Source organism: Oncorhynchus clarkii, chromosome 3 (assembly GCF_045791955.1).
Source record: "Oncorhynchus clarkii lewisi isolate Uvic-CL-2024 chromosome 3, UVic_Ocla_1.0, whole genome shotgun sequence".
Classification (NCBI taxonomy): domain Eukaryota; kingdom Metazoa; phylum Chordata; class Actinopteri; order Salmoniformes; family Salmonidae; genus Oncorhynchus; species Oncorhynchus clarkii.
The window spans coordinates 25,355,068-25,380,602 of NC_092149.1; the positions used below are offsets into that span (position 1 = coordinate 25,355,068).

Genomic DNA, 25,535 nt, shown 5'->3' on the forward strand with positions numbered 1-25,535 from the left:
CGAGTACATTTGGGTGTCATAGAAAATATTTAGGAATGTAGTGAAGTAGAAGTAAAAGTTGTAAAATATAAAATGGTGAAGAACAGATACTTTTAGTATTTTTACATACAGTTGAAGTCGGAAGTTTACAAACACTTATGCTGGAGTCATTAAATCTCGTTTTTCAACCACTCCACAAATTTCTTGTTAACATACACTAAATTCCAGAAAATGATGTCATGGCTTTAGAAGCTTCTGATAGGCGAATTGACCTCATTTGAGTCAATTGGAGGTGTACATGAGAATTTATTTCAATGCCTACCTTAAACTCAGTGCCTCTTTGCTTGACATCATGGGAAAATCCAAATAAATCAGCCAAGACCTCAGATTTTATTATTTAGACCTCCACAAGTCTGGTTCATCCTTGGGAGCAATTTCCAAACGCCTGAAGGTACCACGTTCATCTGTACAGACAATAGTACGCAAGTATAAACACCATGGGACCACGCAGCCACCATACCGCTCAGGAAGTAGACGCGTTCTGTCTTCTAGAGATGAACGTACTTTGGTGCGAAAAGTGCATATCAATCCCAGAACAACAGCATGTGAAGATGCTGGAGGAAACAGGTACAAAAGTATCTATATCCACAGTAAAACGAGACCTATATCGCCAAAACCTGAAAGGCCGCTCAGCAAGGAAGAAGCCACTGCTCCAAAACCGCAATAAAAAAGACTACGGTTTGCAATTGCACATGGGGACAAAGATCATACTTTTTGGAGAAATGTCCTCTGGTCTGATGAAACAAAAATAGAACTGTTTGGCCATAATGACCATCGTTATGTTTGGAGGAAAAAGGGGGAGGCTTGCAAAGCCGAAGAACACCATCCCAACTGTGAAGCACGGGGGTGGCAGCATCAGGTTGTGGTGGGGCTTTGCTGAAGGAGGGACTGATGAACTTCACAAAATAGATGGCATGATGAGGTAGGAAAATTATGTGGATATATTGTAGCAACATCTCAAGACATCAGTTAAAGCTTGGTCGCAACTGGGTCTTCCAAATGGACAATGACCCCAAGCATACGTTCAAAGTTGTGGCAAAATGGCATAAGGACAACAAAGTCAAGGTGTTGGAGTGGCCATTACAAAGCCCTGACCTCAATCCTATAGCGAATTTGTGGGCAGAACTGAAAAAGCGTGTGTGAGCAAGGAGGCCTACAAACCTGACTCAGTTACACCAGCTCTGTCAGGCAGAATGGGCCAAAATTCACCCAACTTATTGTGGGAAGCTTGTGGAAGACTACCTGAAACGTTTGACCCAAGTTAAACCATTTAAAGGCAATGCTACCAAATACTAAGTGTATGTAAACTTCTGACCCACTTGGAATGTGATGAAATAAATAAAATCTGAAATATATAAATCTCTCTACTATTATTCTGACATTTCACATTCTTAAAGTGGGGATCCTAACTGACCTAAGGCAGGGAATTTTTATTTGGATTAAATGTCAGGAATTGTTAAAAACTGAGTTTAAATGTACTTGGCTAAGGTGTATGTAAACTTCTGACTTCAACAATAAGTACTTACACCACTGTGTGTGTGTGTGTGTGTGTGTGTGTGTGTGTGTGTGTGTGTGTGCAGTATTTCCCGTCATTAAGGCAGGATAGCAATTATAGGAGTTGATCTACAAAATTATGAATATACCCTTCACACAGATGCAATTAAGAGTCTCTGAATATATTAGCCTCCCTGTCCTACTGTAGCAGTAGTACAGTACTGTGAGCCTCCTTCACTAAAGCCTTGTTCAAATTGACAGTTTGAAGTGACTCAAGTAAATAAAATAATACAGATTCGAATCTGTTCTTTTTCCTGCAGTCTGAACTGCCAAAAAGCACATGGAATCTGAATCTGATCTTGATTTCAAGTCACATACACATCTGATTTCTGACCATGCGATTTGAACCCTCAAGTGGTTTTTAGACTGTTATTTGGCATATCTTGTTGCCTGCTAGCTATTATGTTGACAGTTTAACAAAAACATGTGGTAGCTAACTAGCTTGTTATTGTTTACAAACAAATTAGTGAATGTGCTAGTCAGCTAAAGAGCTACTTAGCTATGTAGTTGACTGCTGTGGCTAGCCAAAACGGACTCGTTTTGAAAGTTTGATCATATGATAAACTCTGTGTGAATAGGGACAATGAAAGGAGAGTATAGAAGATGAGAGAAGAGGGTAGAGGGAGGGAGAACAGCAGAGGAGTGGAAAATTAAGCTGTCACTTCACAGTCTATAGCACAGACATAATCACGCACAACATGCATGTAAACCACTCGAAGCGTGACCAACATGTCTAACAGAAATGACAGGCGTGAACAAAGATGTGTCTGTGTCATAATTGTGACCCAAGCCCTGCTCACATAATCTCTACCGACGACTTGCTGAGTTGTTGTAGTGCTGCTGCAAATGTAAATTGTCCTGGGGCCGTTGGCAGTCATAATGTAAGTAACCTCATTTATGCACCTCTTACTCCCCTGAATGCCTCTGTCAATCCTACATCTATTGTATGGAGTGATCATGCATGTACAGCATGAACCTGAGTTATACTGTTAGAACTGAGGCAGTTTGCCCTAGTAGGAAGTCCACTGTAGCTCACCTTGCACTATCAGCTCTAACATAAATATCATGTCTACCTCTGATAGACAAGCCTCCCAGTAAAGCAATAAACATTTTAAGATTTTCAGCACGCTTATAGGGAAGGGACTGATGATTGGATGAGAGAAATTGATAATAAAAACATTGTGGGAGCTGTTTTGTTAGACTTCAGTTTAGCTTTTAACATTATCGATCATAATCTGCTGTTTAAAAACGTACGCTTTATGGCTTTACATCCCCAGCTATATTGTGGATGAGAGTTACCTTTCTAAGGAAACCAAAATAATCCAGTAAGTTAGGCATTCCCCAGGGCAGCTGTCCAGGCCCCTTACTTTTTTCAATCTTTACTAATGACCTGCCACTTGCTCTGAGTAAGCCTGTGGGTCTATATATGCTAGTGACTCAACACTATACACCTCAGCTACCGCAACAAGCGAAATCACTGCAACACTTAACAAAAAGCTGCAGTCAGTTTCAGAATGGGTGGCCAACAATAAGTTAGTCCTAAATAAAAAAAAATAAACTAAAAGCATTGTATTTGGAACAAATCATTCACTAAACCCTAAACCTGAACTAAATCTTGTAATGAATAATGTGGAAATTGAGCAAGTTGAAGAGACTAAACTGCCTGGAGTAACCCTGGTTTGTAAACGGTCATGGTCAAAACATATTGATGCAACAGTAGCTAAGATGGGGAGAGGTCTGTCCATAATAAAGCGCTACTCTGCCTTCTTATCACTATCAACAAAACAGGCCCTAGTTCTGTCTCACCTGGACTACTGTCCAGTCGTGTGGTCAAGTGCCACAAAGAGAGACTTAGGAAAATTACAACTGGTCCAGAACAGAACAGCACAGCTGACATTTTGCGGGTGGGGAGAGAGCGAGAGATGAGGAGCCGAGGAGGAGGCTTGGCTTGAAGGGGAAATAGGGATACCTAGTCAGTTGTATAACTGAAAGCGTTGGTCATTTTGTTATGACATGCGTTATCTGAATTACGCCCATAGAATTATACCTACGGGGGAGCGGCTTCAATGGAGCAACTTTGAATGTCTTTGAACTTCAGATATTTGGCTTAACGTTGGACCAGAGCTAGCCAGGTGGCTAACAAAATTGTGTGTGCAGAGGGGCACCAGAAAAAACTAAAAAACTTGTCTTACCTTTTTATAGTTAATAAATCCAATGTGGAAACTGATAACTATAGTATCCTTAACTAGCATTGAAAAAGTGAATCCATTCTTCTGTAATTAAAAATCTCTCTCTAATTTCTGAATCACGCATGTAACATCAGTAGGCTGCAGTAGCCTATGCTTCAGTAGCGCGCGCGCGCGCGCACGCACACACACACACACACACACACACACACACACACACACAGGTAAAGGTTTTCAACTGGCAGGCAAACACTGAAATAAGTTTCTGAATGACAGAGTGAGGGCCTTGGCACTTTTTTGCGTTTTTTTGTGGGGACTGAAAACAATGTATAATTTATAAACAGGTTTACGGTGCATCAGCAAATTGACGTCTGGATTAATTTAGTGACGAGACGTCAACTTGTCAGAGTGTGTGTGTCTGGGGATGGCTACTTGCAGGGAGCAGAGGCAAATGATGGCGGTTGTGTTTGTATATTTTATTGCTAGGTACTACTGCACTGTTGGAGCTAGAAACACAAGCATTTTACTGCACCTGTGATAACATCTGCAAATCTGTGTCCGCAATCAATAAACTTAGATTTGGATTTGATTTCGAACAAACAACACACACATGCACTCACACCTCCCTGGTTCAGCTTAATTTCTCAGACACACGAGAGAGATGTGAGGTGCTTAGGAGATAGATAAAAACAAACAAGCACACAGTTGGCAGTGGGAGATAAGCCTCCTGCTTGTTAGACTGACTGATCAGTTTACTCATTCGTTAAAGCAGAATTTACCCCCAAAACTATGTTGTTTGATGTTTCCACTTACAGTGCACCTAAACTGTTGCCAAGCAACCAATGTAGGTATTTTCAGCAGCCCCTCATTAGTTTAGCATACTAACTTGAGTGTCCAAAGAAATCCATAGAGCAGATGTTAAAGCCCCAAACCACCTTGAAGTTATTTCTGTTCAAGTTCTATCACCATATTATTATGTGGCCAGATTTGCTCAATCACTTCAATGGACCCATTTCTGCTGATGTTCCACTTGGGAGAGATGCCTAGCTCAGAGGAAGAGGGTGAAATGTCAAAACAGCCTAGAAAGAGGTGATTTGACTTTACAGAGAGTGGCCATATGCTTAGTGATTACCTTCCAAAACACAGACTCATAAAAATATAATCATAATTTCTCTCTTCTGAAGGCTTTTACGCTCACACACACACACACACACAAACATGCAAGTGTACACACTCACTCACACACACGCAAGTGCACAAAAATACACACATACACCCACATACAGTACACACACACCTTTTTATAACTCTGCATGTTCCAGCCTCTAAAGCTTAGTGTCACTTTGACATTTTCACTGTTATAATATTACTTGAACACAAACACCCCCTCTATACTACTCCCTCCCTCCCTCCCTTGGTGTTGTCCTCCATCACCACCCCTCCCTCCTTTCTCTTTTCCTTGGCTCAAGCATATTACTGAGGAAATTGGTGCCGATGGATTCTGTCACTGTATGACCTAGAGCTTACAGAAGAAAAGGAGAGAGAATAAGAAAGAGGGGGAAGTGGGGAGGGAAACAGAGAAGGGTGCGGAAGTGTAGAGGAAACAGGCAGAGGGGAGGGAAGAGGAGCGGGAAACAGAGGGACAGAATGGGAAAAATGGAGAAAGGGCCACAGAGGGAGGGAAAGCAAGAGAGAGGGACTCAAATTAAATTCCCATCATGTCAGGGTAGAGCAGGATTCAGTAGTGTTTATTGGCAGCTCCTAGCCTCAGGGAAATTACATTCTGCTGCAGAGCGTGAACACACTGACACACACCCACCCACCCACACACCCACTGATAGACAGCAGTTTGTGTCCTAAGGGGTGGCCGCTGAGGAAACCCACTCACGTCAAGTCACTCTAGCTAGACGCATGACTGGGTATGGGGGTGGATGGGTGAGCATTTTTTTATTATATCCTAGGCTAGCCCATGTCTCCTCTCTTAGATCAAGATCAACCACACCAACACAAGTCTGTTTTAACGTAGTGCCATGAAGATCTAACGTAGCGTTATGAAGGTTTAACGTAGTGTTATGATGGATGAAATTGTTCCACTTTCCATAAACACCACTGAGGTCAGAACATCTGGAGTTGACATCTGTGACAACATAACTAACATCTCTCTTTCCCTCTTTCTAACCCTTCTCTCTTTATCTCTCTCTCCACTAATTGTCTCTCTCTGTCTCTCTGTCTTTCGGTCTCTCTCTCTCTAGGATCATGGTGAGAGTGCAGCAGGTACAGTGGAGAATGATGGGAAGTCGAGTTTCTTCTGTCAGCTGTGTGATAAACAGTACCTGAGACACCAGGAGTATGACAACCATATCAACTCCTATGACCACGCACACAGACAGGTAACAAACATACACAAAAACAAAAGCACAAACACGCAAACCTCCCCTCACACACACGCAGACCAAGTCTTCCAGTCTCATCCCACACAGAGAAATGTAAAATAAACATAAAGCTGTTGCTTAGTTGTCATTGTTCTGAACATGAATTACAGCAGCCCAGAGTTAAGGCTTTGTTGTTACCAGCAACAAAGACATGAAACGAGCTATAGGAGCGGCAGAGAGACTTTAGCCATGGGCATTGTACCCACACATACACACACACACGCACGCACACACACACACATATAGACATACACACCAGTTTCCGAGCTGTAATGTAGAGACTGGTGAATGTAGCCTATTTGTGCTGGCTGTTCTGTTTGTGATTCAGAGGCTGCCGCTATAAAGACACACGTGTGTTCTTCCTGTCAGGTGTAGTGAAATAAACATGTTGGGATTGTATAACGCTACCCGGGACGGCAGGGTAGCCTAGTGGTTGGACTAGTAACCGGAAGGTTGCAATTTCAAATCCCCGAGCTGACAAGGTACAAATTTGTCGTTCTGCCCCTGAGCAGGCAGTTAACCCACTGTTCCTAGGCCGTCATTGAAAATAAGAATTTGTTCTTAAAACTGACTTGCCTAGTTAAACAAAGGTAAAATACATTTTACCGTACAGTGGTTCTTCCTTTAAAAGTTACGAGTTTATGCCGTGACCGTTTGTGGTAGATGGTGGCATTCTGTCATTGCACCACACTATTACAACTAGAGGTCGACCGATTATGTTTTTTCAACGCCGATACCGATTATTGGAGGACCAAAAAAAGCCGATACCAATTAATCGGACGATTGTTTTATATATATATTTGTAATAATGACAATTACAACAATACTGAATGAACACTTATTTTAACTTAATATAATACATCAATAAAATCAATTTAGTCTCAAATAAATAATGAAACATGTTCAATTTGGTTTAAATAATGCAAAAACAAAGTGTTGGAGAAGAAAGTAAAAGTGCAATATGTGCCATGTAATAAAGCTAACGTTTAAGTTCCTTGCTCAGAACATATGAAAGCTGGTGGTTCCTTTTAACATGAGTCTTCAATATTCCCAGGTAAGAAGTTTTAGGTTGTAGTTATTATAGGACTATTTCTCTCTATACCATTTGTATTTCATATACCTTTGACTATTGAATGTTGTAATAGGTACTTTAGCATTGCCAGCCTAATCTCGGGAGTTGATAGGCTTGAAGTCATAAACAGCGCAATGCTTGAAGCACAGCAAAGAGCTGCTGGCAAATGCAGGAAAGCTTACGAGCCTGCTGCTGCCTACCACCGCTCAGTCAGACTGCTCTATCAAATCATAGACTTAATTATAATATAATAACACACAGAAATACGAGCCTTAGGTAATTAATATGGTCAAATCCGGAAACTATGTGTAACGCTCCGGATGTCGTGGGTGTGGAGTCAGACGCAGAAAACAGAGAGTGCAATACTGTGCTCTTTTAATGCACTCACGCAACACTGGGTGCTCAAAATCAAATGCCCCAAACAAGGGGGACGAAAACAATACCGCAGAAAATACACGACCAGGAACAAACACGTTCCTCTACTACCTACACGAAGGTCACAATGATTAATCCCGCACAAAGAAACAGGCGGACCGGCTGTCTAATAAAGCCCAACTAATAAACAATAAACATACAAGGAGGGGGAGGAAAGAAAAGCAGTGGCAGCTAATAGGCCGGCGGCGACGACCGCCGAGCGCCATCCGACCGGGAAGGGGAGCCACCCTCGGCCGGACTCGTGACACTATCATTTAGAAAACAAACCGTTTATTCTTTCAGTGAAATATGTAACCGTTACGTATTTTATCTAACAGGTGGAATCCCTAAGTCTAAATATTGCTGTTACATTGCACAACCTTCAATGTTATGTCATAATTATGTACAATTCTGGCAAATTAATTATGGTCTATGTTTGGAAGAAATGGTCTTCACACAGTTCGCAACGAGCCTGGTGGCCCAAACTGCTGCATATACCCTGACTCTGCTTGCACAGAATGCAAGAGTGACACAATTTCCCTAGTTAAAATAAATTCATGTTAGCAGGCAATTTGAACTAAATATGCATGTTTAAAATTATATACTTGTGTATTGATTTTAAGAAAGGTGTTGATGTTTATGGTTAGGTACACATTGGTGCAATGACAGTGCTTTTTTTGCAAATAAGCTTGTTAAATCACCGTTTGGCGAAGTAGGCTGTGATTCAATGATAAATTAACAGGCACCACATCGATTATATGCAACACAGGACAAGCTAGATAAACTAGTAATATCATCAACCATGTGTAGTTAACTAGTGATTATGTTAAGATTGATTGTTTTTTATAAGATAAGTTTAATGCTAGCTAGCACCTTACCTTGCTGCACTCGCATAACAGGTAGTCAGCCTGCCACGCAGTCTCTTCGTGGAGTGCAATGTAATCGGCCATAATCGGTGACCAAAAATGCAGATTACCGATTGTTATGAAAACTTGAAATCGGCCCTAATTAATCGGCCATTCCGATTAATCCGTCGACCTTTAATTACAAGGGGAGTTAGAACGCTGATCTGTTGGAAGTCTAAACTGTGGCAATTAATGGAGGCATATTCAGTCTGAGAGTCTCATCTGACACTAGAGTCCTGCATCAGGCAGCAACAAAAACTGTTGGTAGTCCTGGAGTTAAGGGAGAGCTTGGGTAAATATAATGTGGGAATTTCACTTGATATGTGGACTGACGATTTTCCAAAAAATGGACATGGTGGGCTTTTGGTTTCTCTCTCTAAATAACAAACTGGTTTTATCTACAAATTAGTAAGCATGTCTCACCTCATGTTCAAGAATGGCTTTTTTCCAATTTATTCAGATTGCAATCGCTCACTTTCGGTTATTTGAAACTAAATCTTCAAAATATCGTTATTTTTTAAACAAAGCGATTATTATTATTAATCCTGCATTACATTACAATTCTATAAAAGCCCCTTAGATATCCTCACAGATTTCCACTAATGAAAAATGCCCCTTAGATATTAATTTAGAATCCTCCAATCATCTAAATGTAATTATTGGCGGAGAGTCACGTCATTGGCACAGAGTCAGGCGGCATTGGCGGAGTTGAAGAGGGCGAGGAACGAGATGGAGTCACAATCCATGCCAGGCAAACATGCAGATGATTATTTCAACAGCATTTTAGTTGCAACAAGTTTGATCGGGTTTAAATCAGGAGACCTACATGTAGAGATTTAAAAATATATATTTATAGCTATACTGTAGGCCTACCGTAGGCGACATGAGTAAGGTCTACTTACTTTTCTGGCGTCTTGACCCAGTTTATGCCCTCATTTGCAATGCAAACCATAAAAAAGTACTATGGGAATAAATGGAAGAGGCAAGTGGAAAGGGGAAAAAGTAAGGAACTTCTCTGTTGGAAACATGTTTTCGCAAGGGCTGTTTGCAGGACAATAGACACGATGTGGCCCCAAAAACACCTCTCTGACATAGGGTCCAGTATATCTCTTGATGATGATCAGGCTCGGGCCGATTCCGGTGTGAGGTATCTGGCCCAAATGTATTACTTGGGGCTTGGGCCGATTGTGGCTACATTGGCAGATGATTACACGGGCTGCTTTATATGATTAACATTGAATAATTTATTTATTTTCCATATTTTCTCATTGTTTCTGTGATCAAAATATATAATTAATATTCAAATTAAATGATTTAAGAGTCCTGTAGTAGTATTTTTGATACTTTGTGCAAGACAATTGATCAGCATTAAAAACTCTGTGGATAGGGCCAACCGGGATGCGCAGCGGTTGAAGACACTTCATTTGCTACAGATGCTGGTTCGATACCTGTGCCGGCCGTGACCGGGAGACCCATGAGGCGACGCACAATTGGCCCACCATCGCCCGGGTTAGGGGAGGGTTTGGCCGGCCAGGCGGTGGGCTTTTGGTTTCTCTCCCTCTAAAAACAGGGAGAGAAAACAAGTGTAGCAGGCTGTGAATTCTGCAAACAACATTTCTAGAATGGGCTATGAGCAGGACAGTAGTCTCTTAAATCATTACAAAGGATAGTCTAGTAGCTCGGCTACTGTAGGTGTGAAACCCCCCCACTCTAAAGTTTGACATTTCTAACTCCAAACCTCATGCAACCGCAAAATGTCAGATCAAGCATATACTGTACAGTGTTTATGCTTTCCTTAATAAAATCATGATAAAAATACTCAAAATGCAGATGTTTATTTCAACTATCAGCAGGACAATAGGGAATAAATATCACTGAATGACAGAGCATGGGGACTGGTCTTGATAAATCTGATTTTTATTTCAAAATGTTAGGATCATTTTGCTCTTCGCTTGCAGTCACTTAGTAGCCTAGGCCTACTCCCGACCGGTCCACACAAGTTTCTTCAACTGTCTTCTGACTGTGATTATAGCTATGTTGATTGCCTTTGCCGATCGCTCATCATCTTCAACCATCAGTGAGTCCATCTTACCGTGTCTAAAACCAGATTTGCACCAACAAAAAAATGCATCAAGCCCAACAAATATATACATTTATTATTAATCCTGCATTATAATTGTAATGCAGATGTTTATTTCGTTATGGATCCATACCGATTACTATGGGAATAAATATCACTGAATGACATGTGGTCAACTATTTCAGCACCGTTTCGCGCTGCTCTGAGACCAGCATGGGACTGTTTTATTTGTATTTATTTTTCATTTTTAATTTAACCAGGTAAGCTAGTTGAGAACAAGTTCTCATTTACAACTGCGACCTGGCCAATACAAAGCAAAGCAGTGCGACACAAACAACATCACAGAGTTACACATGGAATAAACAAACATACAGTCAACAATACAGTAGAAAAAGTATATAAACAGTGTGTGCAAATGAGGTTGGATAAGGGAGGTAAGGCAATAAATAGGCCATGGTGGCGAAGTAATTGCAATATAGCAATTAAACACAGGAATGGTAGATGTGCAGAGGATGAATGTGCAAGCAGAGATACTGGGGTGCAAAGGAGCAAGATAAATAAATAAATACAGTATGGCGATAAGGTAGTTGGATGGGCTATTTACAGATGAGCTATGTACAGGTGCAGTGATCTGTGAGCTGCTCTGACAGCAGGTGCTTAAAGCTAGTGAGGGAGATATAAATCTCCAGCTTCAGTGATTTTTGCAGTTAGTTCCAGTCATTGGTAGCAGAGACCTGGAAGAAAAGGCAGCCAAAGGAAGAATTGGCTTTGGGGGTGGCCAGTGAGATATACCTGCTAGACCGCGTGCTACGGTTGGGTGCTGCTATGGTGGCCAGTGAGCTGAGATAAGGTGGGGCTTTACCTAGCAGAGACTTGTAGATGAACTGGAGCCAGTGGGTTTGGCGACGAGTATGAAGAGGGGCCCAGCCAACGAGAACGTACAGGTCGCAGTGGTGGGTAGTATATGGGGGTTTGGTGACAAAACTGATGGCACTGTGATAGACTGCATCCGATTTGTTGAGTAGAGTGTTGAAGGGTATTTTGTAAATGACATCGCCGAAGTCGAGGATTGGTAGGATGGTCAGTTTTACAAGTGTATGTTAGGCAGCATGAGTGAAGGATGCTTTGTTGCGAAATTGGATTGGAGATGCTGAATGTGAGTCTGGAAGGAGAGTTTACAGTCTACCAGACACCTAGGTATTTGTAGTTGTCCACATATTCTAAGTCAGAACCGTCCAGAGTAGGATGCTGGACGGGCAGGCAGGTGCGGGCAGCGATCGGTTGAAGAGCATGCATTTAGTTTGACTTGCATTTAAGAGCAGTTGGAGGCCACGGAAGGAGAGTGTATGGTATTACAGCTCGTCTGGAGGGTTGTTAACACAGTGTCCAAAGAAGGGCCAGATGTATACTGAATGGTGTCGTCTGCGTAGAAATGGATCAGAGAATCACCAGCAGCAAGAGCAACATCATTCATGTATACAGAGAAGAGAGTCGGCCCGTGAATTGAACCCTGTGGCACCCACATAGAGATTGCCAGAGGTCCGGACAACAGGCCCTCCGATTTGACACACTGAACTCTATCAGAGAAGTTGTTAGTGAACCAGGTGAGGCAATCATTTGAGAAACCAGGGCTGTTGAGTCTGCCGATAAGAATGTGGTGATTGACAGAGTCGAAAGCCTTGGCCAGGTAGATGAATACGGCTGCACAGTAATGTCTCTTATCGATGGCGGTTATGATATCATTTAGGACCTTGAGCATTGCTGAGGTGCACCCATGACCAGCTCTGAAACCAGATTGCATAGCGGAGAAGGTACGGTGGGATTCGAAATGGTCGGTAATCTGTTTGTTAACTTGGCTTTCGAAGACCTTAGAAAGGCAGGGTAGGATAGATATAGGTCTGTAGCAGTTTGGGTCTAGAGTGTCTACCCCTTTGAAGAGAGGGATGACCCTGGCAGCTTTCCAATCTTTGGGAATCTCAGACGATACAAAAGAGAGGTTGAACAGGCTAGTAATAGGGGTTTCAACAATTTAGGCAGATCATTTTAGAAAGAGAAGGTCCAGATTGTGTAGCCCGGCTGATTTGTAGGGGTTCAGATTTTGCAGTTCTTTCAGAACATCAGCTATCTGGATTTGGGTGAAGGAGAATAGGGAGGCTTGGGCGAGCTTCTGTGGGGGGGTGCAGGGCTGTTGATCGGGGTAGGGTTAGCCAGGTGGAAAGCATGGCCAGCCGTAGAAAAATGCTTCTTGAAATTCTCAATTATAGTGGATTTATTGGTGGTGACAGTGTTTCCTAGCCTTGGTGCAGTGGGCAGCTGTGAGGAGGAGCTCTTATTCTCCATAGACTTTACAGTGTCCTAGAACTTTTTTGAGTTTGTGCTACAGGATGCACATTTCTGCTTGATTAAGCTAGCCTTAGCTTTCCTAACTGCCTGTGTATATTGGTTCCTAACTTCCCTGAAAAGTTGCATATCACGGGGGCTATTCGATGCTAATGCAGAACGCCACAAAATGTTTTTGTGCTGGTCAAGGGCAGTCAGGTCTGGAGAGAACCAAGGGCTATATCTGTTCCTGGTTCTACATTTTTTAAATGGGGCCTGCTTATTTAAGATGGTGAGGAAAGCACTTTTAAAGAATTACCAGGCATAATCTACTGACGGGATGAGGTCAATATCCTTCCAGGATACCCGGGCCAGGTCGATTAGAAAGGTTTGCTTGCTGAAGTGTTTTAGGGAACGTTTGACAGTGATGAGAGCTGGTCGTTTGACCGCAGACCCATTACGAATGCAGGCAATGAGGCAGTGATCGCTGAGATCCTGGTTGAAAACAGCAGAGGTGTATTTGGAGGGGAAGTTGGTTAGGATGATGTCTATGAGGGTGCCCATGGTTACGGATTTGGGGTTGTACCTGGTAGTTTCATTGATAATTTGTGTGAGATTTAGGGCATCAAGCTTAGATTATAGGATGGCTTGGGTGTTAAGCATGTCCCAGTTTAGGTCACCTAAAGCTCTGAAGATAGATGGGGGGCAATCAATTCACATATGGTGTCCAGGCCACAGCTCGGGGCAGAGGGTGGTCTATAGCAAGTGTCAAAGGTGAGAGACTTGTTTCTGGAAAGGTGGATTTTTTTATGTAGAAGCTTGAATTGTTTGGGTGCAAACCTGGATAGTAAGACAGAACTCTGCAGGCTTTCTCTGCAGCAGATTGCATCACCGCCCCCTTTGGCAGTTCTATCTTGTCGGAAAATGTTATAGTTAGGGATGGATGTTTCAGGGTTTTTGGAGGTCATCCTAAGCCAGGATTCAGATACGGCTAGGACATCCGGGTTGGCAGAGTATGCTAAAGCAGTGAATAAAACAAACTTAGGAAGGAGGCTTCTAATGTTAACATACATGAAACCAAGGCTTTTACGGTTACAGAAGTCAACAAATGAGAGCACCTGGGGAGTAGGAGAGGAGCTAGGCACTGCAGGGCCTGGATTAACCTCTACATCACAAGAGGAACAGAGGAGGAGTAGGATAAGGGTACGGCTAAAGGCTATCAGACCTGGTCATCTAGTACGTTAGGAACAGAGAGTAAATGGAGCAGGTTTCTGGGCGCGATAGAATAGATTCAAGGCATAATGTACAGACAAAGGTATGGTAGGAGGTGAGTACATTGGAGGTAAACCTAGGCAGAGAGATATTGTCTCTAGAGACGTTTAAACCAGGTGATGTCACCGCATATGTGGGAGGTGGAACTAAATGGTTGGTTAAGGCATATTGAGCAGAGCTAGAGGCTCTACAGTGAAATTAGTCAATAATCACGAACCAGGACAGTAATGGACAAGGCATATTGATATTAGGGAGAGGCATGTGTAGCCGAGTGCTCATAGGGGTCCAGTGAGTGGTTGGGCTGGCTGGAGACACAGCGATTCAGACAGCTAGCAGGCCGGGGATAGCAAGCTAGCAGAAGGGCCTTATAGAGGGACGTCTTGACTGAGGAAAGTATGTTTTAGCCTCCGCGTGCGGTGACGTCGCTAGGCCAGTCGTGATGGATTAGTAGGGTTCCTAGTAGCAGAGGGGTCCATGTCCAATTGGCAAAATAGGTATAGTGGCCCAAGAAATTGGCCGATGGATCTAGGGGGGCCAGTTGAGTACCCCCTTGAGCAGGTTACGTCGGCAGTCGTGATGGATCGGCAGGGTTCCGTCCCCTGTACCGGCAGTAGAAGGGGTCCGGGTATTGTAGCCCAGGAGTGTCTGATGGGCCTCTTTAGCTAGCCAGGAGAATGGGCCTAACATGGGCTAGCTCCGGGCTAATTAGTGTTTGCTTCGGGACAGACGTTAGCCAGGAGTAGTCACTCCGATTGCAGCTAGCTGGCTGCGATGATCCAGGTGAAAAGTTTCAGAGCTTGCGGTAGGAATCCGGGGATATGGAGAGAAAATAGGTCCGGTATGCTCTGGTTTGAGTCGCATTGTACAAACTGGCGAGAGCTGGTGACCGCTAGCAGTGGTTTGCTGACTACTAGCTAGTAGCTAGTGAGCTGGCTAGCTTCTGTTGGGGATTCCGGTTCAAATAAAAATACTTTAGAAAAAACAGATCCACACCACATTGGGTGAGGTCTGGTTGCAGGAGAGTATTTTGAAGTTGAGGTTTAGAAAAATATAAAAAAGATATGCGAAGAAAAATATATAAAAATATACATGGGACACGACAAGACGAAGGACAAAGACGTCTGACTGCTACGCCATCTTGGAAAAAACTTTTTCCCACTGAATCTCCGTTTGGGAATTGGCTATTCTACAGTTAGGGTGTGGAAATGTTAGGATTATTTTGCTCTTAGTACAGTAGCCTACTCCCGGCCGGTCACTTTGTACAGCGCCATATTTTACTAATGGAAACACTGAGGGTTTAGTTTTTCATTTTTTTGTAATTGAAACACCATAATATTCATCAAATTAATTAAGCTACATTTCTTAAAATCAATCCCATATACTATGTTCTTACAAAAAAAGGTTTTAAATTCTTGAGTACAGCCAATATTAAAAAAGTCAAAATGCTTCTCAAAGATGCCCTCTGGTGGTCAAACTAGCACTAACTAGCATAAATGGCAACAATGGCTGCCACTAAAATAACGTGCCATAGAATTCTGATGCAGCCCGCAAGGTGTGCTGCAGCACGACACAACTTTTAAAGGAAGAACCACTGTACATTCAGTCATTACTCTTCCTCTCCATTCCTTACCTCTTATTTTCTAGTGCTTTTTAGTGCTGGAGGGAATAGGAGCTGTTTTACGGGATCCTGACCAATTGTGCTATTTTGTGTTTTTTTGAGCTGATCTTAACTTTCTTTGTACATAATATTTCCCCCATCATTTCTTATGACGAGACGACATCGGTGAGTGTGTAAACCGCCTCTTCCTTCCAACGTGCAGTCACTGGAGAATAAACTGGAGGAGCTCCGTTTATAACTAACTATCTTATCAACGTGATCTGAAGAACTGTAATATCCTATGTTTCTCTGAGTTGTGGATGAACAAGGACATGGAAAATATAAATCGAGCTGTTTTTTCTATACATTGGCAGGACAGAACGGCAGCGTGGGATAAAGAGCTGGTGTGCGATCCCTAATATTAAAGAAGTCTCGAGGTTCTGCTCGCATTGGTTAGAATATCTCATGATAAGCTCTAGACCATACTATTTACCAAGATAGTTTTCATCTATAATTTTCATAGCCCTCTACTTACCACCACAAACCAATGCTGGCACTATTGCATATTGACGCCACATACACACACACTCACACAGACACACTTTCACACTCTTTTCACGTTCTTCACATACGCTGCTGCTGCTACTATCTATCCTGATTGCCGAGACACTTTTACCTCTACCTACAGTGCCTTCAGAAAGTATTCATACCCCTAGACTTATTCCACATTTTGTTATGTTACATCCTGAATTTAAAATGTATTAAATAGCCAGCTGTGCCATCAGAGACTTTGGGTTCGCGCCCAGGCTCTGTCGTAACCGGCCGCGACCGGGAGGTCCGTGGGGCGACGCACAATTGGCCTAGCGTCGTCCGGGTTAGGGAGGGCTTGGCCGGTAGGGATGTCCTTGTCTCTCACCTTTAGCAGCTATTACAGCTGTGAGTCTTTCTGGGTAACTCTCTAAGAGCATAACACACCTGGATTGTACAATATTTGCCCATTATTCTTTTCAAAATTCTACAAACTCTGTCAAATTAATTTTCAAGACTTGTTATAGATTTTAAGCAGATTTAATTCAAAACTCGGTCACATTCACTGTCTTCCTGGTAAGCAACTCAAATGTAGATTCATGTTTTAGGATATTGTCCTGCTAAAAGCTGCATTCATCTCCAAGTGTCTTGTGGAAAGCAGACTGAAACAGGTTTTTCTCTAGGATTTTACATGTGCTTAGCTCCATTCTGTTTATTTTTTATCAGAGAAAACATCCCAGTCCTTAACGATTACAATTATACTCATAAGATGATGCAGCCACCACATAAGATGATGCTTAAAAATATGGAAAGTAATGTGTTGTGTTGGATTTGCCCCAAACATAACGGTTTGTATTCAGGACATAAAGTTACATTTCTTTGCCAGATTTCTTGCAGTTTTACTTTGAGTGCCTTATTACAAACAGGATGCACGTTTTGGAATGTTTTTATTCTGTACAGGCTTCATTCTTCTCACTCTGTCATTTAGATTAGTATTGTGGAGTAACTACAATGTTGTTGATCCATCCTCAGTTTTCTGCTTTCACAGCCATTAAACTCTAACTGTTTTAAAGTCACAATTGGCATCATGGTGAAATCCCTGAGTGGTTTCCTTCCTCTCCAGCAACTGAGTTAGGAAGGACACCTGCATTTTTGTAGTGACTGGGTGTATTGATACACCATCCAAAGTGTAATTATTAACTTCACCATGATCAAAGGGATATTCAATGTTGGATTTTCTTTTTTACCCATCTACCAATAGATGCCCTTCTTTGCGAGGCATTGGAAAACCTCCCTGGTCTTTGTGGTTGAATCTGTGTTTGAAATTCACTGCTCGACTGAGGGACCTTACAGATAATTGTATGCGTGAGTCATTCAAAAATCATGTTCAACACTATAGTCCATGCAAGTTATTATGTGACTTGTTAAGCACATTTTTACTCCTGAACTTATTTAGGCTTGCCATAATAAAGGGGTTGAATACTTATTAACTGAAGACATATCAGCTTTACGTAATACATTTAATTCGTTTTTCTTTTTTGTAATTTTTTCTTACTTTTTAACTATGCATTGTTGGGAAAGGGCTCTTAAGCATTTCACTGTAAAGTTGTATTCGGCGCATGTGACAAATAAAAATGTTCCTTCTATTCCCTCCTCTTCACTCCTCTACTCTCAGGTGGTCCAGTCACTGACAGATCCGTTCCTTCTATGATTGACATAACTCCTGTCACACACACACACACACATTCTTCTACAACTAACCTTGTGGAGAGAAAAAATTCAGTTCCATTCAACATCCTATATTCCCTAACCTTAACCCTGACCTTAACCCTAAACCTAACCCTAGCTCCTAACCCTAACCTAAAACCTAATTCTAACCCTAACCCTAAACCTAACACTAGCTCCTAACCCTAACCTAAAACCTAATTCTAACCCTAATTCTAACCTTAACCCTAAACCGCCTAGAAATAGCATTTGACCCTGTGGGGACTAACAAAATGTCCCCAGTTGGTCAAATGTTTGTTTGTTTACTATTCTTGTGGGGAGTTCTGGTCCCAACAAGTATAGTTAAACGTCCACACACGCACAGAGATAGAGAGTTAGTTATGTATTATGTATGCATCTGAGTAGGAATATGATTAATATATCCCACATACCAGCATTTGGCATCAAAGACTCAAAGCTCAAAGACTGTACGCTACCTACACACACACACGTACGCAGGCACGCACACATGAATACACACACACACACACAGCAGTAGAGCACATCAAAGCCGTCTACAGTGAGCTGACAGTGGGATGTTAAGTAGTGAGTGATAATACATAGAAACACTCGTTTGCGTTCTGTTCACTACAGATTAATTTGAGAACTGTCAACATGTGTGTGTGTGTGTGTGTGTGTGTGTGTGTGTTCCTGGATTAGCAGGTTGAATTTATCTGATATTGATTAGCAGCCACTGAAGGTGTGATGGTGAGGGTGTGCATGAATAAATGCATGCTCATTTGAGTGGATCAAGATGTGCCCTTAGGGTTTACTGTGTGTGTGATTTCATGATAGCAAGAGAGGAGAGAGAGAGGAGGGGTAGAAGGCGTAAGGAGGGAAGGAGAGAGAGAGAAAGACAGAAGAGAGGAGGGACTGAATGACATGTCAGACAGAGATACAGGAAATAATCAGCTGTTGGGATAGATAGTGGCTAGATAAAATGATAGATCTATTGTTAGATCAAATGGAGACTCCTAGACAGTGATCAACTAATGAGAGTGAGAGAGAGCGAGAGAAAGTGAAGCAGCTATTGTCAGACACCTTACATCCCTCTACAGCATGAAGACTGACACACACACACACACACACACACACACACACACACACACACACACACACACACACACACACACACACACACACACACTCTACCTGCCAAGCGCAGATAAAGGCAGGAAGAAAAATTATTAACACTATTTGCCTGAAAGAGCTGGCACACCTGAAGGAGCAGACCAATGGAGAGGAGACCCACACACACACAGTGCAGTGATCTGTTTCTCAGTGCTGATGATACAGAGAGGGTGCTTGCTGTGATCTTAGGAGTTCCAGGTTCAGTTCTAGAGAGTTCTACAGAGTTAGAGGTGAGTTCCAGGTTCAGTTCTAGAGGGTTCTACGGAGTTAGAGGTGAGTTCCAGGTTCAGTTCTAGAGGGTTCTACGGAGTTAGAGGTGAGTTCCAGGTTCAGTTCTAGAGGGTTCTACGGAGTTAGAGGTGAGTTCCAGGTTCTGTTCTAGAGGGTTCTACGGAGTTAGAGGTGAGTTCCAGAGCAGTTCTAGATGATTCTAAGAGGGATTTTAGGGCCTTCCAATGCAGTTCCTGTAGTGCTGTCTATGCTTTATTTATCCTATCAGTGGTCTGTAGTTTCTATCAGTAACAACATCATACTTCAGTCAATGTTTTCAATGTAAGATTTCAATAAGCAGGATTATCACTGAGATTCGCGTAATGAAGTAAGTTTCCTAAATGATCCTCTTATGATGAAGTCCATATTAATGTGACAGATGGTTGCTGGCATTTAGGCTGATGATTGAAGGGTTGATACACTGCAGCCTGCTGAGAGATGACAATCTGACAGACTGCAACACTCATCATCATTAGGCTTATAACACTGTCAGTACTCAATCATCACCATTCTGCCTGTCATACAGTTTCTATGGCAGAGGATGTAGAAACAACATGCAGAGGATGTAGAAACAACACTTTTGATTGATACACAATTCACACTCAGAGATGGTTCTTCCCACAGATAGAGGGAGCTGAAATCGTTTCCACACATCACACACACACACACTGACCCTCTCCTCTCCTCCCTGTAGAGACTGAAGGAGTTGAAGCAGAGGGAGTTTGCTCGGAACGTTGCGTCTAAGTCGTGGAAGGACGACCGCAAGCAGGAGAGAGCTCTGAGACACCTGCACCAACTAGCACTGCTACGACAACAGACACACAGGTGTGTGTGTGTGTGTGTGTGTGTGTGTGTGTGTGGAGACTTGCTTTCCAAGCGCACTGCAAGGAAATCTCTATGATACACACATACTGTCCACATATGCTCACTTGCACACACTCTGTCAGTCTCTCTGGTCCTCAGAGTGATGGATGTAAGAGCTGGCCTAGATACTGTAAACACGGGCTGAGTTAATATAACATGAACACTCACAGTAAACTGCATAATATGGACAGTGTTTGACATTTTCACAAATGTTATATTTATTCTGTTCTCTGCTTTGCTATCCTCTCGTCTCCACCTCTCCTCTCCTTTGCACCAGGGTACCAGGCCAGGTTGTTGGGTTCCGAGGGACAGTGAGAGCTGAGATCCAGCATTCAGAGAGACACTGTGGAGAGAAAGACAACAGACCAGGGGACCGCCATGTTCCCTTGACCCAAACAGGGTTCATCCAAACCACAGGGAACTCCCAGCGACCCGCTGTTACCCTACCTCTAACCAAGCCCCAGACGATCCCTCTCAGCCTCCAGGGAGAGGACTCCCCCCATCTCCAGACTAAGCCTCTCTCCAACTCCCAGCCCCAGCAGCCAGAGAACCCTACCCACATACCCATCTTCCCTGGAGGGCCCTTCCAAGCCTCCCCACCCCCAGCCTTGCATTCCAGATGTGGACCTTCTCTGGAGGATCCCCAGCCTCGCCTGAACAGATCTTCCCAGGACCCTGCCTTTCCATGGGGCAGAGACAGAGGAAGGGTGGGGGTCTCCTTCTGTTTCTCCAGGAGGGGCCCAAGGCTAGAGCCATCTGCCTCTGTCTTCTCAGACCAGCAAGAGGAGGAGGGGAGAGGAGGAAGAGGGCAGATGAAGAAGGGAAGGGGAGGAGATGAGCTACGTCTACGTCACCCAGACAACCTGTTACTAGGGCAACCAACCAACAGCCTTCACCCTGGAAACCAGACAGAACCCTCAGGCGGGGAAGAGGGGGAGGAGAGAGGAGAGAAGAGAGGAGGGGAGGAGAGAGACAGGTTCTCTGCTAGCCATGACCCAGGCTGTCCTACCCACAATGTCAGACTGAGAGAAACAGACCAGAGCCCTGAACATGGGACAGCAAATGATAGGGAGGAGGGGGAGGAGGGGGATGAGAGGAACAGGAGTACAGAGCACAGACAACAGGGCCATGAGGTGAATCAGACTCCTATGTCTTCTTATCTCCATGTGGTTGCCAGAGACGGATCCACCCGTCTGAGATGGCCAGTAAAACTGCTGCAGTTTACCACAGCCAAACCCCACCTCTCCTACAGCTGCAAGCCCACACACTGGCAACCCCACACCAACCCACCACACTTTAACCCTGAACACAACCACAGTCAAACCAAGTCACACTGTAACCACTCAGCAAGCCAGCAGGAGACAGAGAAACACACAGAGGAGTCCGACTCCCTCATGTTCTCTAGCTCCCAGCCTCCTCCTCAGGACACAGAAAATGTAGAATCCAATACAGATCTATATACAGAGACAGGCGGGACAGATGAGGGAGCCACACCCTCATCATCCTGTCATGTTGTAGAGAAGACAGAAGCACATGGAGTGACAGCAGCCTTCCAGGCAGAAGCAACAGTGCCAGAGAGTGGAGGTGAATCTGGGTTGAGATGGCACCACCCCCTCTTCGGGAACGGTGACCCCCTTTGCAGTGACAACACTCACACAAACCCCCACAATCCCCAGGGAGGCAGATTAGAAGGACATGTGAGACAGGAGAGAGAACGAGCCATCAGAACCTCCAGGCCTAAATTAGAGGCTGTCATCCAGCCCTGTGCCGCCTTGTGTGTGTGTGCAAGCAAGGTTAGATGTGTGTGTATGCACGCTGCCAGCTCGCGCACATACTCTGTGGGCGGTTCAGTAAGCACTCCAACAGATGTGTCATGCCGAAATGTAAACGACAGCACAAAGAAGAAGAGGAGGAGAGGGGAAAGGCATAATGGGACTTCAAAGAAGTGCGAGGGAGAGCGGCAGCGTCTTAGGAGCGCCATAACCTCTGTTTCCACCTGGTGGGGCGGAAAGAAGAGATGTGACGGAGAGAGAGGGGGAGAAGGAGACAGGGAAATAGAGCGGGAGGGAGATACAGGCGGAAAGAGGAGAAGAAAGGCAGGGGGGAAGAGGAGGAGAGGGAAGAGGAGGAGGGGTGGGACTCTGTGCCTGGTGGGGGAGTGTGACTCTGAGTCTGTGCCCTGCTCTGACAGACAGAGGCTTCACAGGAGTCACAGTAGAGACCAACATCACTATAACTATAACTCTGCCTCCCTGTTCAACACAGCACAAAGAGTCAGAGAGAGGACAAAGTATTACAGCACAGAGTCTCAGCTGTATAGAGAGATAGTCAGAGAGAGATATGGAGAGGTAGAGAGAGGAGAAAGGGAGGGATGGCCTTTCTACTGGTGTTCAGACTCCTCTCTGTGTACTACTTCCGGGTCGCCCTGGGGAAAGGCTCACAACCTCCCAGTGGCATATGATGGTCTCCATGGTTGCCACGGGGACAACCCAGTCTACAGTCGTCATGACAATATCCCTGGTAGCAGTATTTCCTGTAGCCCAGTGAGGAAGATTAAATACATCCACAGAAACAGGAAACACATTAATAGAAAGTGGTCAGAGAGTGAGGAGTGGGAGAGAACAGAGAGTGGGAGGAGGGAGAGCTGGGATGGAGGGAGTAGAGGCTGGTGGGAAAGAGGGAGCAGGGAGAGGGGTGGTAGGGAGAGAGGGAACAGGGATAGGGGGAGTAGGAGGCATGGTTTGGTAAGCAAGGGATCCAGTCCTGGAGGAGTCAGTGGAGGGGGCTGGCATGGGTACCTCTCGACCCCCAGTTACAGGACTCTGGAGGGGGAGAGGGGATGGAGGTCTAGTCCTGGTGAGGAAGAGGTCTGGGACAGGGGACCAGGGAACTCAAGCCCAGACAGATGTACCTGGGGCAGCAGTGACAGTTGGGAGGATAGGAGGACATACGAGGACAGATACAGCTGGGATGACAACTGGGAGAGACAGAGGTCCACTGAAGGTAGAAAAAGCTGGAGCAGGTGGGAGAAGGGATCACAACCTAGCCCTAGCCCTGATTGTTTTAGCTGGGACTGGGTTAGCAGATGCCCTGACCTTAGACACAGCCCCAGTCCTGGCTCCCAGTCTGTCCCCAGTGTGCAGGTTACCAGATGCCCCATCTCCAGCACCAGCCCCTGGCCTGATTCTAGCCCTGACTGGCTGCCCCGACGGCCCAGCCCTGGCTCCTGTAGCAGCAGCACCAGTGTGTCAGACCTGAGTGGGGGGTGGAGTAGCGTTAGTACCCGCTCAAGACTCATCTTGACTGGGAGAAAAACAACAGGGGTGCCCAGGCGAGCACCATCTCCCTCACCCACCAAGGAGAAACACCAAGCCCCCAGCCTTAAACCTACTCCTCCTATACCTCTGCCCAGCACTGATACCACCCATCCACAGCACAGGAGACCCAACCCCACAGCACAGCCTACATGTCTCTCAGACAGAGAGCCCAAAGCCCCCCCAAAGCCCGGAGAGGGGAACCCCAGCAGAACTCTGCTACTGCCACTTATTGGGAAACTACCAGCGATCAGGAGAGGAACTAAGAGACGAGGGGCAGAAAGAGAGAAGGAGGGCCCTGACCAAACAGAGAAACAGGACCACAATCAAGACCAGGTCCAGACACAGGACCAGGACCACAACCAAGACCAGGTCCAGACACAGGACCAGGACCACAACCAAGACCAGGTCCAGGCACAGGACAAGGACCACAACCAAGGGAAGGAGAGTATGAAGAATGGAGCGGTCCAAAGTGGTCGACCGTGCCCTCAACCCCTCTCGTCTCAGAGCCCTGAGAAAACGGGAGAGGACATATCCTGTCCTTCCCTGACATCACATCCTGCTGTGACCTCATATCCTGCCCTAACTTTACCTCACAGCGGTCAGTGGTCACAAGACCCCTCCCCTCCTCTGGCTCAACAGCCAATCAGCTTCAGCGCTGAGGAGATGGGCAAGTATCGCTGTCTGCAGGAGCAGGCACGAGAGCACATGCAGAGACTGCTACAGGGGACAGAGACACACACACCGGCACACACATGCCATACCCCCTCCCCAGAGCCATACACACAACCCACACACACACGTACACATGTGGCACACACTCAAGAGAAAAAAACACACTCCACTTCCCTAAATACCTCTCTAAAGCTAGATGCACACCCCGTACAAACACAGCTCTTACAGACACACTCTACCCCCAGCCTCCCCCCTCCTCATTCCCCTGTCACCATACCGCAGCCTCTAATGACCCAGCCTCCTCCACTCACCCTTCATCCTTTCATTCTACAACACACATCTTTTAGTATGGCACTCTCGTCACCCTCCTCTACCTCTTCCTCTCTCGCCCCCCACACCTCACCACCTCATCACCTGACCCTCCTACACCCCCCTCTCCCCCATCCATTCTCCATATCTTCTATCTTTCCCTCCATTCTTCTCTCCCATCCTCCTCTACATCTCCTCCCTCCCTCCCCTGCCTTCCACCCCTCTCCCCTCACCGCTCTCTCCCCCCTCACACTGCCACCACCGAGACCACCGTATCCAGAAAGACTTTGGTCATTGAGGTTTCAACAGAAAGCATTATGATGCTCTCTGATGACATCACATAGTAATACAATGCCATGTTAGCAACTCCTGGACAATAATGCCCCATACAGTATAACAATCCACTGAATTTTCTTAATTTGTGTGTGTATGCGTGCATGTGTTTTTGTATGAGTGCATGCGTGTGTGAGCATGAGTGTGCATTTCGTCGCTGTCTGATGAAAACCTTTTAACTCCATTTTTGCCCATTTCCATGTTTATACATGTATTGGAAGCATTAACCCCCCTCAATGTACTCAAAATAGCTTCTGAAGTTTCATAATTAAATAAAAATAACATTTAAATCCTGAAAAGTTGGAGATTAGGTTTTCCTTCGACAGTGACTGTGTGCACGAGAGAGATGCTCCTTTTGATCCCCATTTAAGTATGAATCAAGGGAAACCGTGCACCTGCTAAGACAAGCTGGCTTCCTCTCATCTCTTTCTTCCTCTCTGAACGTCAGGCACACTGGCTGTCTTTAGAAGTACCGTC

At 44.6% G+C, this 25,535-nt stretch overlaps 1 protein-coding gene across 1 annotated transcript in view; it reads left to right on the forward strand.

Annotated features, from left to right (window-relative positions):
- The window catches only part of LOC139405838 (G patch domain-containing protein 8-like), a 56,595-nt gene extending 31,549 nt beyond the window's left edge, over positions 1–25,046 (forward strand). Inside the window, exons 2-5 of the mRNA XM_071148275.1 lie at positions 6,032–6,169; positions 20,258–20,388; positions 20,705–24,077; positions 24,150–25,046. Of these exons, the coding sequence (XP_071004376.1) occupies positions 6,032–6,169; positions 20,258–20,388; positions 20,705–24,077; positions 24,150–25,046 (4,539 nt within the window). The remainder of the gene's footprint in view (positions 1–6,031; positions 6,170–20,257; positions 20,389–20,704; positions 24,078–24,149) is intronic.
- The last annotated feature ends 489 nt before the right edge of the window (positions 25,047–25,535 follow it).